The 17863-nt window shown below is 29.0% G+C and overlaps 4 protein-coding genes across 4 annotated transcripts in view; 2 read left to right on the plus strand and 2 right to left on the minus strand.

The window, feature by feature from the left end:
• Nucleotides 1–1509: 1509 nt before the first annotated feature.
• LOC108692497 (inhibitor of growth protein 1) lies at nt 1510–3130 on the minus strand. Its single transcript, XM_018200776.1, has 3 exons — nt 2883–3130; nt 2234–2437; nt 1510–2143 (listed from the first exon to the last, which is right to left on the minus strand). The coding sequence occupies exons 1-3, from the start codon at nt 3016–3018 to the stop codon at nt 1563–1565; spliced, it is 921 nt and encodes a 306-aa protein (XP_018056265.1). The 5' UTR covers nt 3019–3130; the 3' UTR covers nt 1510–1562.
• Nucleotides 3131–6946: 3816 nt separating this feature from the next.
• On the plus strand, nt 6947–9038 carry LOC108692487. The gene is made up of 6 exons (XM_018200760.1): nt 6947–7068; nt 7295–7436; nt 7551–7637; nt 7720–8104; nt 8665–8717; nt 8785–9038. The coding sequence occupies exons 1-6, from the start codon at nt 7057–7059 to the stop codon at nt 9036–9038; spliced, it is 933 nt and encodes a 310-aa protein (XP_018056249.1). The 5' UTR covers nt 6947–7056.
• Nucleotides 9039–9173: 135 nt separating this feature from the next.
• Nucleotides 9174–10587, minus strand: LOC108692488. Its single transcript, XM_018200761.1, has 3 exons — nt 10293–10587; nt 9978–10215; nt 9174–9884 (listed from the first exon to the last, which is right to left on the minus strand). Exons 1-3 carry the CDS (start codon nt 10535–10537, stop codon nt 9174–9176), a joined length of 1194 nt encoding a protein of 397 aa, XP_018056250.1. The 5' UTR covers nt 10538–10587.
• Nucleotides 10588–13745: 3158 nt separating this feature from the next.
• Nucleotides 13746–17863, plus strand: part of LOC108692508 (microtubule-associated protein Jupiter) — a 130548-nt gene continuing 126430 nt past the window's right edge. The window contains exon 1 of the mRNA XM_018200798.1: nt 13746–13916. Coding sequence (XP_018056287.1) covers nt 13861–13916 — 56 coding nt within the window. The 5' untranslated portion in view covers nt 13746–13860. The remainder of the gene's footprint in view (nt 13917–17863) is intronic.

Genomic DNA, 17863 nt, shown 5'->3' on the forward strand with positions numbered 1-17863 from the left:
AGGATAACGAAATTTTAACAAAAGAAACTGGAGATGTACAAAATATTACTATTATAATGGATTTCATTTTCTCTACTATATTTTTGTAAAATGTTTATTTCAATCCCTCGTTATTTTATAGTTATTTTTACATATTTTTATTTTTCATTACATATTTTATAATTTTATATTGTATATATACAATTCGTATATTTTTTGAACTATTTCTTCTGCAAAGATTTTATTTTTTTTTAATACATTCTAATAATCTAATAAATGAATATTTTATAATTGATATCAACGAAAGAAATGATTTGAACATAGACTGTGACTTATTTATCTCTCTTTATATATATATTATATATATATATATATAGAGAGAGAGAGAGAGAGAGAGAGAGAGAAAGAGAGAGAGAGAGAGGGGGGGGGAGGAAAGTCCCCTAATATGAGACGGCGTCGTTTCTGCTAAACTAATATCTATTGGTTCCACCATGAATTTATTGCTCTTGGATTAAAAACTATTCATTATTAGATTAGTTTGTAGTCATTGTAAAACAAAAATTTTAGAATTTGGATGTCTTCAAGTTTCATTGAGATGAGCATTTAAATCTTATTTATTATTTAATAAATAAATATTTGGCAATACATTCATTCTGTAGTGATAGAGTAAGGTCGTACTAATAGAAAAATATGAAATATATTGAATTGTTTAATTACAGAACTTAGATTTGATAATCGTAAAACCATAATAAGGCATGGAAATCGTCTGTAACATGAGGTACCCAGATATTCCTATGAATAACCCATGCTCCTATGTATAGTGAAAATCGTTGCTAAGTATAAATGTATTGTAATAATAAAAGAGACAACCGAATGAATGTCGAATATGCCTATATCTGCTTAATTCCAACTATCTGAAAACAAGTTCTGATATAATCTATTGCTATGCTCATTTTTCGCGCACGCTGTGTTTATTTGTATTTCAGAAACATTAAATAAAAGTAAATAAAGTTTTTTAATTGCAATACTGATATACTTTGCGTTTTACTATTGATTTCTCGGGGCATATTAGGAGCACAATTTTTTTATTTGCTCACTTTTTACATTTCTTTAATTTAAAAAAAAATGGAATTTGAATTAAATTTTATGTAACGTTGTCTTAAAGCTTATTAAATTCTCTTTAAAATAACCTATTATTTTTTAAAATTCTACCTATAGACTTCTAGCATTTACTCAAAATTATCTCATAATAGGGACTTCTCTCTCTCTCCCTCCCCCTTTTCTACGCGCGCGCGGTGTGTGTGTGTGTGTGTGTGTGTGTGTGTGTGTGTGTGTGTGTAATCATAAATATATATATATATTCATTTTTTATAATTTAAATGCAAAAAATATAATATCCTCTGATTATAATTCTACAATTAAGAATTATAAATGGAGAAAAAACAAAAAATATAACGAAAATTTTTTTTTTTATAGATTACAATTCACATCTACAGTCGAAATTAAAAATTATCTTACAAAAGTCTCGATTAAGTCCAATTAAATTTTGTGAAATTTTTAAATCTTTCATCGCCTTGTTTTTGCTATGACTTCTCCTCTTTTTCTTTATTGTATCTTTCTAATTCTTTAAGGAATTGCGCCTTGGGTTTCATAACGTTAGGTCTATCACCGCGACACTTGGGACAAAACCATTTACCCTTAGGTTTTGTCGTCAAAGAAACACAGGAAAAATGAAACCATTCGATGGGACATAAATCATTATCACAAAGGATCATCTCGCCGTATGATATCTGATCGCACAGGCAGTAAGTCGGCTCATCGGGATCTATAGCGAGATCATCCTCTGGTGGCGGCGGAGTATCCTCACGATGCTGATTTTGTTGATTGCCTTGCCGAGATTTTCGTTTCTTCTTTTTACCAGTAGCCGTCGCTGCTGTCTTTTTCTGATTTCCATTGGTTGTATTGGATAATGTCGAAGATCTTGTTTCGGTCATTCCAACCATCATGTCCATAGAATGAGCTGATTCTATCAAAGTTTCAGTCCTTGTTCTTCTTGCACGTTTTGGCTGACGTTCTGAGTTGTTTGCATGGCTTGCATTATTTGAACTGTTGTTTATATTTGATTCACGAACTGATTCTGAGCTTTCTTGTTCCTTTCCAAAGTCTATAAGATAAGAAGTAGATAGAGACATTGATGTCTAGAATTAATCTTTATATCAATTTATTAACATCAGAAATTTGCAAAATGTCATACCTAAATTTCGATAATCTACTTCTAACTGCCTAGATTTATTCTCAATAAGATCTTGCACTTGCTGAACAATCTGTAATTTCTCGTCTCCTATTTCCTGTGCTGCAATTAGAGCTTGCTGTACTTTCATCAATGCTCTTCTTTTTACTATAGGATCTGTGTCATTTCGTAATACCTCTTGTTGCTGATCCACTTCATGGAGATATGCTGTAAAATAAAATCATCAAGACATGATATAAACTATGATATACAGTTACAATAATTATCTCAAGAAACAATATTAAAAATGTGATCAAAATCCTAAATAAAATGCAATAACTTTTTTTTATTTCTTACAATTGAAGAAAGATCTTCTAACAGATCTTCAATACTGTTACTGATATTTATTATTTTTCTAAATTCTAAATTTGAATAACAAAAATCCAAGGAAATTCGAATTACTTCGAACAATTTTTGTTGTGTTGTCTAAAACGCATTATATTTATAAATTACTAATACTGTATAAAGCTATCAGAGATCCCTGCAAATTGTAAATAGTGTAAATGATCCATTCTATCGGAAAAAACAACATGGAAAATTATCAGAAATTATAAGAAAGCAACAAGTATTGATTATTGTTCCAAAAGAACTTTTAAAATTCGATCGAACTTACTTTGACAAGTAGCATCCAGCTCTCGTAGTCGGGAGACGTGCCTTTGCAAATCATTTGGCAGATTTTCCACGCAATCCAAATAGTTTTCGATATAGGTCGCCGAATAAAGTGCTTCGACCACTGCCTGATTTAACATCGCCGCGTCGCCGTTCTCTTCTTTTCTCCTTCGGACGTTTTCGGTGATGTATGTACAACAAAACCGTCAAAATAACATGAAATAACAGCCGGGGTCCTCAAACTCTCATGTATTGAAGTTGACCTCCGTTGATTTGTGCTGCCACCTGAAGTGAATCTGACAAAAAGGAGGAACTAAAAATCAATATGGTGTTAACTCGCTATATCATTTAAATGTGTCATCTACTGCAACAAGGGTCAATCAATTCTCTAACTTTTATCATGCTGAAAATATGAACCATTTCATATCGCGTGATTCCCTAATCTTCATTATGGTGCAATTACGAGCAATCTCACGGGAGTTCGTTCGACAAGAAATTTCTTATCGAATAGTGAGATTCGAGAAAGAAAAATTAAGAAATAGAGCGAGAGAGGAATCACAGCCGACTGAATTGACAGTTTTAAAGTTAAATATATAATTTTGCACAAAAAATAGACAAAAATCAAATCAAATGGCAATATACATGGTAGCAATTTTGTTATTGGATGAAAAAGATGAAGAAGCTTTTGAACCACATATGAGAATTACACGAAGAATGCTTATAGATATTCATTTTCAACAGAATTGACTTTGTAAATATTGGCAGAAAATCATTTAGACTCAGTTCCATAACTCACTGTTTACTTTTAACTACTTTTAATCGAAGTTCAACTTATTCATCTGTTTTCAATTCTAGAATTGAAAAAAAATTAGATATAAATTGAACTTTATGGCCGTAGTCCGATTCATCCTTACAATTAACGTTCATGAGCATCGTTTGTCTTCGTTTAACATTTGACAAACAAGGAAATGATTTTTAAGTGTTGTGAGCGTGAATCGAATTGCGTCTTATATTTCGTTTCACATTTTCACATTTTTCACCACACCGACAAATCTAGTTTTTTCATATTTTATTCAGCAAACGAGGATTGAAATGAATTGAAATGAATTCAGATTTTCAGAAATATTGATTCACGAATGTTAAAATAAATGCTTTTCACTCTTGAATGCATTTTTATTCATTTATAGGAATTGCATGGAGCATATCTATGCCTTTCAATCTAAAATAATATTAACTTTTTCTGTGCATTGTGAATACTATTCAATTTAAAATTTTGAATGAAATGCAATCTTTCAATCCAATTGCACCTATTGGATTGTCTAGAAAATTCGTGCCGACTAAAATTTAAATTTTAGTATACATATATTAAATCAAAATTTTCTGTGTTTCAATTTTCCTTCAACATCGGCACGAACTTTCCGGACACCCAATAATTGAATCCAATTGAATCCAATTAAATCTACAAAAAAAGTATTCGCTATTTAAAATAAGCACGGATAGAAAAAAATTCAATCCATTTTAATCCATTCTCGTTTGCTAACTTCGTTACAGAATCACGAGACAAACTCACGTGAGATGAAAGTGCGAAAAGTGAGCGATCTCACTCAAATTACAGAATCGACCCCAAGAAGAAAACATAAGAACATTTAAAATAATGAAAAAAAGTGCAGCTCAACTGTTTGAAAAATTTATAATTTATTTAATATATTAAAAGCATTATTTACATGTTACTTTTTCCTATATCTTAATGAAATTTTTTTGATTTTATTATACATAAAATTAAAATAATTTTATTGCTGTATCTCAACATAAAGTATCTTATTTATCAATTTACACCATTCTGTTGTAAACTATTGTGCAGTTTCGCGTATTAAAACTCCAATTCTTAAAATTTGACAATGTATAAGTGGTGTTAATGGTTGCAGCACAGACTCTTGTATAATACATAGTGCATAAAGGAATCAACAAATCGAAATTCTTTTTTTTCATGGGAAGAGGAGAACACAGACATTTGCATAACACATAAAGCATAATAAGTCTTCTACAATAAGCTATTAATCATAAATCAGAAGTCGGAAGTTAAAAATTGACTAATCACAGTCAATTTTTTTTTGCTTTTGACTTTTAATTTATGACTAATGACTTATTGTAAAAGGCCATAATGACCGCAGCACAGACTTGCATAACGCATAAGGAAATCAATCAATCGAAATTCTTCCTTTCTATGGAATGGAAGAAAAAGAAAGATTCTAATTCGCTTATGCACTATGCGTTATGCGTTATGCAAAAATCTATGCTGTGGCCATAAGAAATTTAATCAATTACACGTTAATCATAAATCAGAAGTTAAAAGTTGTGATCAATCACAATCGTCAATTTCCAACTTCTAACTGCTGATTTATGATTAATGGCTTGTAGAATGGCCATTAGAGTTCTATATTTTATGGAAAGGAAGGAAACGAAGGATTTTGATTGGTTTATTTTCTTACGTGTTATGCATTATGTAAGAGTTTATACTTTCCGCCGGAGGAAAGATTAGTTGATTCACTTAGGTTACGTAAAATACGATTGGATGATTTTCTTTATGCATATGTTTATGCAGCTAAGTTCATGTGGAATGGGCTTAAGTCGGTTCTACATTAGTTACAAGCTGATCACAAATTTGTTGCGACAGCCAATTTGAAACTGCATTTTGAAATCAACGCTTCATATTGGCATAACTGAACCTGATACATTATATTTTTATCCTTTATTAGATATCAGATCCTATTACTGTTATATATTAAAAGCTAGTTTTATTATATTTATTATTTAATATATATTTTTATTTATTATTTAATTTAATACATATTATTTAATATTTTGCAGATGATGGAATGATCATAATAAAAAGCAGAGTGTCAAGCATAGATAAAAAGTGTCAAGCATAGATAAAAAACAAATAATAATAGTGCACAAGAAGAATACAGGTGATAAATTTGATAATAATTGTATCAAAATAATGTGAAAACCTTTTTGCGATCAAGCTTGCAACTATTGTAGAATCGGTTTTATGCGTTATGCAAAAGTTTGTGCTGCGACCTTAAAGAGGGGAGTGTTAGTCCGGAATCAAACTATGAATTGAAGATTGAGATTGAAGATTAAAGATTAAAATTTCACCAATGAGAACAAATTTTGGTTTGGCTCCTTTTTGTTCTGATTGGTGATCAAACTTCAATCTTTCAATCTTCAATTTCATTCTTCAATACGTAGTCTGATTTCGGCCTTATAGTAATAACATTGTTATTACTACAGCTACATGTGATGCAATTCATTGCATGGTGACGATAGATGTAAATTTTGTACGTAAGATATGTAACATTCAATGCAAAGGATGAAATAATAGATAAATATTCACAAAACATTGAAGGATGAATTTACTAACCTCATTCCATAGCAGGAGTCGATATTGAGTATATCGATAATAAATTCAATATGGCAGCTACCACGAATTACTCCAGCCAATCAGAGAAATATATCGATCACATTGTATTATATTTCTGTTAGGTCGGAATCAGACTACGCATTGAAGAATGAGATTAAAGATTAAAAGATTGATGTTTGATCAATCAGAACAAAAGGAGTCAAAATTTCTTTGTCTTCATTGGTGAAATTTTAATCTTTAATCTCAATCTTCAATGCATAGTCTAATTCTGGCCTTATACTATAAGGAGCATAAACTCTTGCATAATGCATAACACATAAGACATAAGAAAATGAACCAAACAAAATGCTTTATTTCCTTCCTTTTCGTAAAATAAAAGAATTTGATCGATTGATTTTTTTTATGCCTCATGTTTTATGCGTTATGTGAAAATCTGTGCTCTCCGCTTTAGGGTCTTTAAGTAAGAATGAAATCACATGGTGCGGATAGAGAATGCATCATATCATAGAAGCAACTAATCAGCGCTATTCGAAATAACGCAGAATAACGTTGATAGTCATTTTCCGCATCGTGTGATTTTACCCTAAGAGAGCTTTAAAGAAGAGCGTTGAACGCTGGCTTTGTTTACGATGTAATGGGAAGTCTTCGCCAGTGAAACTAGCTGTATGAAATTGTACTTTTAAAGAAGTTGAATTTGTCTAACAGTTAGCGTCGTCGCTGAATCTTTGTTAATTATCCCGATTCGAAATAAAAAATGGATTCTGACGTACGTAAAATATTAATTTTTATATCTTCTATATTTTACGATCTTCAATAATATCATACAAACCAAATAATCTTAAATATATATATATTGTAACCTTTCAATTTTACAAGGACTGAAAGATTATAATTAGTTAAAAAATATGAAAATTAAAGGTAATAATAACAATACTAACAAATTAAAAGTTTTTTACAAATATTTGTAGTATTAAATTTAATATATTTTTCAGAATGAATCCCTTAATCTTGTACAAACATGCGGGTTATGTGAAATGATCTGCGAGCAAGCAGATATTGGGAAGCATGCTTGTTTAAAAGGCTATACACAATACATAACTGAACCTGATACATTATATTTTTATCCTTTATTAGGTAAATTAGATCCTATTACTGTTATACATTAAAAGCTAGTTTTATTATATTTATTATTTAATATATATTTTTATTTATTATTTAATTTAATATATATTATTTAATATTTTACAGATGATGGAATGACCATAATAAAAAGCAGAGTGTCAAGCATAGATAAAAAACAAATAATAACAGTGCAATCGCACAAGAAGAATACAGGTGATAAATTTGATAATAATTGTACCAAAATAATGTGAAAACCTTTTTTATTGTTTCTAATATATTTAAGTTTTGTATTTAGATTTTGTTACACCGATACACTTATCTGAACAAAATTCTTGTGAGAAACGAAGAAATTCAGATGAAGGTTTAAAAACAAAACTTAGTCATGATGATGAAGAAATTCTCATTTTAGAAGTTCAGTTACGAGAACCTCTTTGGAATTATAAACTTCCATTATCACTACGCAACTTAAAAATTACAAAAAATTTATGGCAAGAAGTAGCAAATGCTTTAAATGGGAAAATTACAGCCAATGAAGCCAAAACAAAATTTAAAAGCTTACATGACACATACCGCCGAATAATTAGATCAGAAGCCAGTGGATCTACTCGAAAAAATAATGGAAAGAAATGGCTTCATTATGATTCAATGGAATTTTTACGAGATTCTTGCTTGTTGAAAACGTAAGAATTATATATTTTATATAAATATCAAAAATAGCATATTTGATAAAATTTGTAATGATAATTTTAATATTAATCTATGTAATTATCGCTCAATTGTATAAAAACAATTATTAAAATGTCAAGAGTTAAGAGCACAACAGCAAGTTGATCTATGCTAATGTTTTAGTTTATACATAAATATAACAAACGTTTTAATCAAACATTCAAGTTATTTTCAATATTAATATATAATATAAAATACTAAAATACTAAAATACTAAAAAAAAGAACGGTTTTGAGATCTATGTATTAAAATACTTAATTTTTGATCACATAAGTTTTGATTATACAGGTTTTATAGTAGGATATTATATCTAAACATAGATCTCAGAAACATTCTTTTTTTATTTTTTATGTATCATGTATTAAATTTGGAAATGATCTGAATGTATTGATCGAAACATCTATTATATTTATACATAAACTAAAACATTTAGTATAGATCAATTTGCTGTTGTGCTTTTAACCCTTGACATTAATAATTGATAATTAATAATTGATAATTTTAACATTTACAGCACCAATAGTAATATTGAGATAGATGATTTTGAAGATGTTGAAAACGAATCAAGTATGTATTGATTGAACATAAAATGTAATGTGATTTATTTTTTATAATTTATATTGACTCTTTTTAGATAGTGGACCCCGCAATAAAAGAAAGAAGAGTAATTTTGAGAAGTCTGCCAGTGCAATAGACAAAATTGCAAATGCATTGTGCGACAATAACGATATACCTGTTAATCTTCCGCCTATTCCAGTTCCAGATGAAATTGATGCTTTTTTGTCAATGTTAGGATGCCAGCTGCGAGAATTGGGATTACGCAAACGGCGAAAAATAATGAAAAAGTTTTTAGATATAATATACGATGCTTTGGCAGAACATGCATAATTTTTACTTATTGTATTATATATTATTTTATCTTTATGTTATATGTTCTTTTTTATTACTATTTTATTGATATCATTAAATACATTAATTAAATATAATTAAATACATAAAATTTATAAATTAAAATCTATAATATTAACAGTGATCAAATTGCCACGATATAGCTCCCTCATTGTTAAAATATTGACAAAATTCTTCTCGAATTTGTCTAGCTTGGCGACTACTGGTATTAGTACCGCATTTAGTTATGTCACGAAGTGCACTATTTTCAGTGTATTTTCTCCAAGAACCAAGAATTAAACCATTTGGATCATCTTGATCAATCATTGATGGAGATATGTATTGATTCTCCTCAACATCTTGCAAGCGAAGCCAATTATGGAGACATATTATTGCTTGAACTATTTTCATTATTTGTTTAACATTACAAATAATTGGTCGCCTCAAAATTTTCCATCTACTCACTAAAATGCCAAAAGCATTTTCAATTGTCCTTCTAGCACGGCTAAGACGATAATTAAAAATCATTCGATCTTGAGTTAGATTTTCTTTTCCTGGATAAGGTCGAAGTAAATAATCTGACAATTGAAATGCTTCATCTCCCACAAGTATGTAGGGTAAAGGTTGTCCATCCGATGTAATAGGTTCTGGTTCTGGTAAATTCATTTGTTTATTATGAAAAGATTGTCCAATCAAGGAACCTTTAAAGATGCTACCATCACTACGTTGACCATAAGCTCCAATGTCCACAAATGTAAAGATATACTTTGCATTACATATTCCAAGCAAAACAACACTGTGATTATTTTTGTAATTGAAATATGATGAACTCGAATTATTAGGACACTGAAAAAATAAATAACTATTTAATTTTTATATTTATAATATTTACAATGCATTACATAATATATATAAACAATGCAATACATAATATTATACCTGTATTAAAATATGTTTTCCATCAATTGCTCCGACACAATGTTTAAAATTCCATAATTCTTCAAAATCATGTGCAATGTTTAACCAATCTTCTTTTGCTAAAGAAGATGGAAGTACTTGCTGTTGAAGATTATTCCATATAGCATTACATGTTTCTTCAATAATATCACTCACAGTTGTCAAGCCATTGGGATATTGATAAGACATAGAAGTCATAGAATCACCAGATGCCAAAAATCTGTACAATAAAAATTATAATTAATTTATTAATATATTTAAAAAAACAAATGTAATTAAATAATTTTTTAGATTAACCTTATTGTCATTGATAACCATTCTTCGGCAGAAATTGGCTCTTGAATCATTGTTTGTTTGGTGATTTGAGGAGTAATTAAAAGTAATAATTCTTCAAATTGTGTTGCCGTCATGCAAAAATAGTTTCTGAATTGACTTTCATTTAATGACATGACTGGAAAAATTGAATGATAAAATCCATGAGTATGGCGTTTTTTAAATATTGGTTCAACACAAAAGCGTTTTTCATGATAATCTTTTTCCATTTCTTTTTGTAATTCATGAATTGCTAATATTGCAAATATTTTTTTTCGCTTATTTTCTAGTTTTTTTTTATTAATGATTGTTGTACATTTATTTAGCCATGCATGATACTTGTATGTAAACAACATTTTAAATATCAATACAAGTATACTACATTAATACATTAGTCACTTTTTGATGCGTGATCTGAAAAAAATATTATAGGTTTTTTTAGCTGAACTAATTTAAAATTTATCTTTCTCCCTTCACATTAAAAGGAAAAAGAATAATTCTAAATTGAAAGATAAATTCTGATTTTACTATTTCTTGTACACATACCATCACATGTAAAGCGGAATCCATAGACGTTGCCCAAGATTCGAGATGAGCTTAAGTTAATGCATGAACCAATCAGAAAGCCATATTAGCATTTATAAGGCCGGTTTTACTTATGCATAGTCTACAATGGGCAGTAACAATAGTGGATTAAAGAGCAGACGTAGAAATTGACCAATCCATAGTTGAATGTGAGAAAAATAATCAACTATGATTGGTCGATTTCTACGCTTACTCCTTAATCAACTTCTGTTATGCATGGTCTACAATGGACAGTAATAGTAGTTGATTAAAGAGTAAGCATAGAAATCGACTAATCATAGTCGATTATTTTTCTCACATTCAACTATAATTGGTCGATTTCTACGCCTATTTCTTAATCCACTACTGCTATTGCCCATTGTAGATTGAACTGGTACATACACATACCTAAAATAGATATGTTAGGTATCTTTGTGTATTTGCAAAATATTTCTTGGCAAAATAGAAACTAATTGTATACAATATGCCGTTTATCTTTTTGTAACATTTTTAATTGCATTATTTAATAAGAAAACATAAGAACATTAATATTTACCTCATCTTGACGTTTATGACGTTTCTAACAATGAAGTTAAATAGATTCATGGGAACTGGTCAACTGGTCAACTGGAGCGAGCTAAATATGGCGGTGCTGAACATGTGCTGAAAGTAGTAGTGGGGGATGAATGTCGCTCCTCTTATATATAGGATTCTAATTAAAACCAATCAATTACAATCAAGCATTCTCCTCGTTTGATTGTAATAAGGGAATACTTGATAGTTGATTGGTTCTTACATTCTGATCCGATTTAAATCCTCGGTGGAAACTAGGCCAGTATTACTAAGGATACGGTCAACATGATGTTGTGCTTTGAAGTGTTTTTTAATTGGTCAGTTTGTAAAATTCTTTCTTCTAATTAATCCATTAAATGCTTCAAAGCATTTGTAACGAGACTTTGACCACAGCCTAAAGGTGCGTTCGGAGAGACGCTATTCGCGCTATTTAGCGCTGGAAACACGATCATGACGTCTCTAATGGTAGCGTGTTACGTCACAACTGCGCGCTATCAACGCTATTTCTTCCGAGATAGTGTATTGATATTGTATTGATAGCGTTTTCAAATCCGTGAACGACTCTAGCGTAGCATTGGTACCGTTTAACATTCGTCAAAGTTAGATTAATGTTAAAAGGGATTCTATTCTCGAGTGACCAAATTTTTCTCTTTAGAATTTTGTAAAGTAAACATATGTACGTAATGTGTGAATTTCAAATTTTATCATAATGAATGCAATCTCAATTTTAATCTTTGCTGATAGCTTGCCACTAGGCTGGAGTGAACGTAAATCTTGCTTGTGTATCATCTTTAACTTTTCAAAGTTTCTGCGAAGTGCAACTTGTGTATTTGATTTTATTAAATGTGAAAGTCACAGAGATATCTTGTTACTGGCAATTTTTAATTCCCGTGTACAGAAAAAAGTTACTAATGCGGTATAGATATCCTGCGCGGTAGGATATTCTGCTACAGATGCTTAAGATCCTTATTAGATGTAGATATGCTTCTTCTTGTGAAATCGATAACGGATACTCAAGAATTCTTTCTTTTATCTGATTAATTTATTTAGTGTAACTATTAATTTTTTGATCTAGTTTCTACATTGTTCACTTCGACTTAGCGGCAAGCTATCATAGAGATTGCAATTGAGATTGCGTTCTGTTATTCACTACGAGAAAATAAAAAAATTTACGTTACAAATACTTTACAAAAATTTTAATTATAGGGAAAAGTTTGATTGATGATTGAAAACAGAATCTCCTACATTAACTTAACCTCGATGAATATATCTCTCTAGTTAAACGCTACCAACACTATGTTAGGATCGTTCATGGAGCTTTGCTAATGCTCCAATGCTATCGCGCTATTGGCTTCAAAAACAGCATTGTAGCGTTTGCGTCCATAGCGCGAATGGTATCTCCTGAATGCAGCTTAATTTGTACAAATTAAAATCGTGTTATCTAGAGGTTTTTGTTAGTACCAACATTTTCCAGTCTAGTTTTTCGGGAAAATTCATGTAATCCACAATTCTGAAGATCGATTCTGTATCTTGAAACAAGGTGAGAAATACAAAAGTGAACAAATTTACTAGATGTTGAATGAAATTATTAGTACTCTAGTAAATTTGTCCACTTTTGTAATTTTCACCTCATTTCAAGATACAAAATCGATCCCTTAAACCACAATGTTCACTCATGTCTATATGCTCTAAAACTATAGTATGCGTTACACATATTATAGCATGTCCCTAGTTTTTCGTATGCGATACTTTTCAAGAATAGGAGCCCTGAATCTTTCCTTGTGCAAGTTTCCTCTGTATTATTACAAGAAAAATTATTATATATATTAATTAATAATATTTAAAATATTATCGTTTTGTCTAGTTTTATATAACAGAGCTCATAATAAATAGCAATCTATTTGCACTTTTTGTACTCAACATTTTAGCTTTTCCTCCTTTCAACTTCGAATATACTATATATTATTTTGTTTTAAGTGCAAGACTTTTTGAAATTTCAAACAACGCAAATAACAAATCTTATTATCTTTATCCAGGATATCAATCATGAAACTTTTTTCCTAGGAATTTTTTTCTCAAAAAATGAAAAATGAAAAGTGAAAAATTTCTCCATTAACTTCAACTTAACTGGTTAAAATTTTCACTTTTCGCTTTTCATCTTAAGAAAAAAATTGTATGATTGATACCTAGATATTCGGTGATTTAGCTGCTGCACTGACTAGCGGTATGACGTCACTCGCGATCGCAGCGCGGGCGTCCAATCGCGCGTCGCGACAGCATTTGATTTCCGAACGGCTGGTGGGAAGGGAGAGTCCTGGCCTGGCTCATCCGGCAGAGTTCGGTCGGTAGTAGCCGCAAATTCTCAACGAATCTTCGTTGTCAGTCCTTCGTGCAGGAGCTCGATCTCGCCTCCAAGATGACGTCGACCAACACGTATCAAGGCCTCGCCGATAGCTGCCGTAAATCTAGCAAGTGAGTACCGGCTATTATTCATATTTCTCTTACTCGAGCCGGCGAAACCGAGAAAACACCCTTCCTACATCGCTCGTCGTCGGTTGATATTTGTGAGGAAATGGGCTCCTCGATAAGCGGAACGCGCGATGCGACGTCTCGCCAGCTTTTATTAGCGCTGTGCGTTGGTTGCTTTATTTAAAATTACAATATGCACATTACGAGAGTTTGCTTCAACAAATTTTCTTGTGACTTGTTTGTTTTTCATTATTTTTTCGTCGTTTTAATAATATCACCATTTGGCGCCAGAATTATGTGAATATATATCGTGCATTGTTGATTTTAATTTTAAGATTATAATTAGAGTTCTCGAGGTTTTGTAATTTGTTCACGAGTTCCTTTGTAATATTTTGTATTCGTTTTTATATTATAAGTTTTTGTATAAGGTATACATTTAGATAATGTCATGCTCTGATACTTTTGTCATATACCATTTTATCGCTGTAGCATTTTTGTATAAGCATTTTGCAAAACGGTCTTATTCATGTTGTATCCAATTCTTTGTTCGTTCCAATAAACAATATCAAATATCACGCTTATCAATAGTAATTTTTTGTAATTAATTTAAATAATTAATAAAATAAAATTTTACAATAAAAATTATATAGACTCTAATGAAGTAAATTAAATAAAAATAAAAAGCCTTTTGAGAGTCAAAGCTGAATGTTGTTGCAATTATAATTTATTATATATAAATTATAATTGCAACCTCTAACTTTGGCTCTTAAAGACTTTTATTTATTTCTTAAATTTTGCTTTTTATAAATTTTCTCATTTTTTTTGTTTATATCAAAATTATTTTAATACGCATTGGCATTTATGTTGTAAATACAGATTTTTTATGATCTTTATTTTAAACTTTATCACGGCCAAGAACCGATTTTATGCAACTAAAAAGCTTTTTATTTTTATTTTATATTTTTATTCATGATTTACATTCTATTAATAAATGCGTGAAGAAGTTCGCGAAATCAACGACAGATTGCGTGCAATGTATTAAAAAAGTAGAACAAAGATTATTAGCGGAGTAATTAGACTTTTACAATATATAATCATTTAATAAAGAACTTTAATGAATTAAGAGATTACAATACAGATTTTTTAATACGAAAGATAAATTAGTGAATGCATTTTATTACTACAATAAAATGAATGTCAATAACGATGTTGAACGAGTAAAATAATTAACAATACAATTAAGACAACAACAAAATAATTTATACTTCGGTTTACAAGAATTCGGTTACAATTTATTTTACACGCATGTGTCGTCTCTTATAATTATTCGACTAGATAAAAATCTAACATACACGTCCTGTCGCAATACAAAATATTTTTTACTTTTATTTATTTACAACTTTTTAAATCTTTTTAAATTACTTATCCTTATTTTCTTCTTTTTTTATTTTTTATTACTTATTGCTTACTATCTATTTCTTATATACAGTTCTAGACGTTTTATTCTTCCTGCTTACATCCTTTTACTTTTAATCCTGTTTTTCTCTCTTATCATGCATCCTGGAATTTGTCTCTGTCATCCTTGTTTTTCATGTATTTTTCTTTCTCTCCCCGCAACTTCCGCAGTATATGTTTTCCTTAATTGTATTTAATCATAATCTCGTATATCTTTCCTCATTTTTCTTCTTATTGCTATCTAATTCTTTAATCTCTTGTTCTATGATATTCTAATGAAAATATTATTTATTTTAAATAAGAATTAGTTATAAAAATTATTTAAATTAACATTTAATTTTTGTTTAATTTAATTTTTCAAAAATGATTAACAATGACCAGTAATTACATTTTAATTTCTACGACTTTTGATAATTTATTATTTGATAATTTATTCATTGATATATAATTGTTATTAGCTTCTGTGACGTTATTATTTTATAGCTCTGTTTAATTATGTTTGTAGTCGGATAAATTTGTCTAACTCACAATCCATTCTTTGTTTTAATTTATATTTACAGCTAATGAAAATTAAGAGAAGTTAAAATGTATTCCGCAGTATTTGCTAATTTTATGTTTACAGCTAATTTTTATTTAATAAATGAATATTAAATTATTTTGTTCATCCACATGACATTTTACAGATATTTGTTTATTATTTCGATGAGCTTGACTTTTCTATTAATATTCTTTTGTGTTATTCTAAAATTATAAAACTTAAAAGGATGAAAAGATTAATCTTTGTATATATATATATATATGCAAATGCCTATAAACAGATTTTTTAAGTCGATTTCCAAATGTGATATAAAAAGCATATTACAAAAATAATTTTTGTAACAAATGTTATAAATAAATATTAAATACTGACTGTAGAAAGAAACTGATTACACCAATCGATTCTGTAGTTAAAGATACAAAGAAAAACGTATGTCTAATTTTTTCAAATTTTTTCTAATCTTATTAATGTACTCTGGGTTGGAATGAGTTTCGTAATCCTAATTTTTATTTTTTGTACAATCGGAGAAAAAGTTATATGTTCCTTTTCTGCAGAATTAATTGATGTAATTAAATTTCCTCTACAGTTAATATTTAATAATTCGTTTATAATAATTATAAATTATAAATATGGGTATGCCTTATCGCACCTTATCATTTTCCAAAAAAGTCGAAGAACCATGTTGAGATAAATTGGTCGTATATATAAAAAAATCATTATATACTACGAGATTATTGCTTATAATGTTTAAATTTTATGATCATACCGTCTCCTTTTAATGTATAACCTTGTTGTTTCTCACATCTATATAGATGACAAAGATAGACAGAAAAAAATCGTACATATTTGAGAAAATTTCTCAAATAAAAATAATTTTACGAAAATAAATTAAGAATATCAGTATCCTATATGCATTTTTTATATTTTATTTTTATCAAAGATAAATTATTAAAATTAAACTCTATTGACACATAATTTTATGAGAGATAAGTTTCAAATCTTTTTTATAAAAAAAAATAATAGATCGAAGATTGAAGGCTCAAATAATTAAAACAAGATAATATACGATGCCATATGAGGCTGGATTGTAATGTCACAAAATTGCGATACTAATCATTATAAATTATAATCTTATTGTTAGTCAATAAAGTACAAACGTTTCAACCATTATCAAATCATCTCCAATATATAAAATCCTATTCAAAATTTAAAAACTCGTCTTATAATCCAGTTAACATTAAATGAATAAAATTCTCGCAAATTTTGTGAGTAATATAATTAACATGTAAATTCATATATGTTAATAAAGCTCATGCAAAGTCATAATGCAATAAGACATAAACAATAAGTGAATTAGTATCACAGTTATTACTTTACGTTCTTTATTGTGATTGGCCAATTCACTTATTATGTTTTACGTTTTACTATTTTATTACGTTTTTTCTGTGTTTTTGGCTTAAGAAATTAATATTCTTTTGTTCAAATCTTACAACCGCTCAATTTATACCAACATTACCAACATGCACGATTATAATAAGTGTAAAAAACTGAAGAATAAACTTATCATTACTGTAAATACTTTAGTTTACGTGCACTATAGATTTGCAGTACTACAATACATTTTGGAACATAGTTTCTATAAACAGTTTAACAAATATTTTTTAAAAGCATTTAAAAAGTATTTGTCGAACTATCGACATATACTGAGAGAAAATAGTTTAGTATTTGTAACTATAATTACATATTGTTATAATTATGAATAATACTGCTGATATTAACTACTGTTACGATAATTATTATAGTAATAATTATAATTATAGTAATATGTAATTATAATTACAAATACTAAACTATTTCCTCTCAATGTACTTGCATTGTATGACGGTTTGTGCTTTTCAGTTTTTTGCATTTATAATAAAAAAGAAAACATCTCTTATTAACATACATATGGATATAT

Source organism: Atta colombica, unplaced genomic scaffold, assembly GCF_001594045.1.
Source record: "Atta colombica isolate Treedump-2 unplaced genomic scaffold, Acol1.0 scaffold73, whole genome shotgun sequence".
Lineage (NCBI taxonomy): Eukaryota > Metazoa > Arthropoda > Insecta > Hymenoptera > Formicidae > Atta > Atta colombica.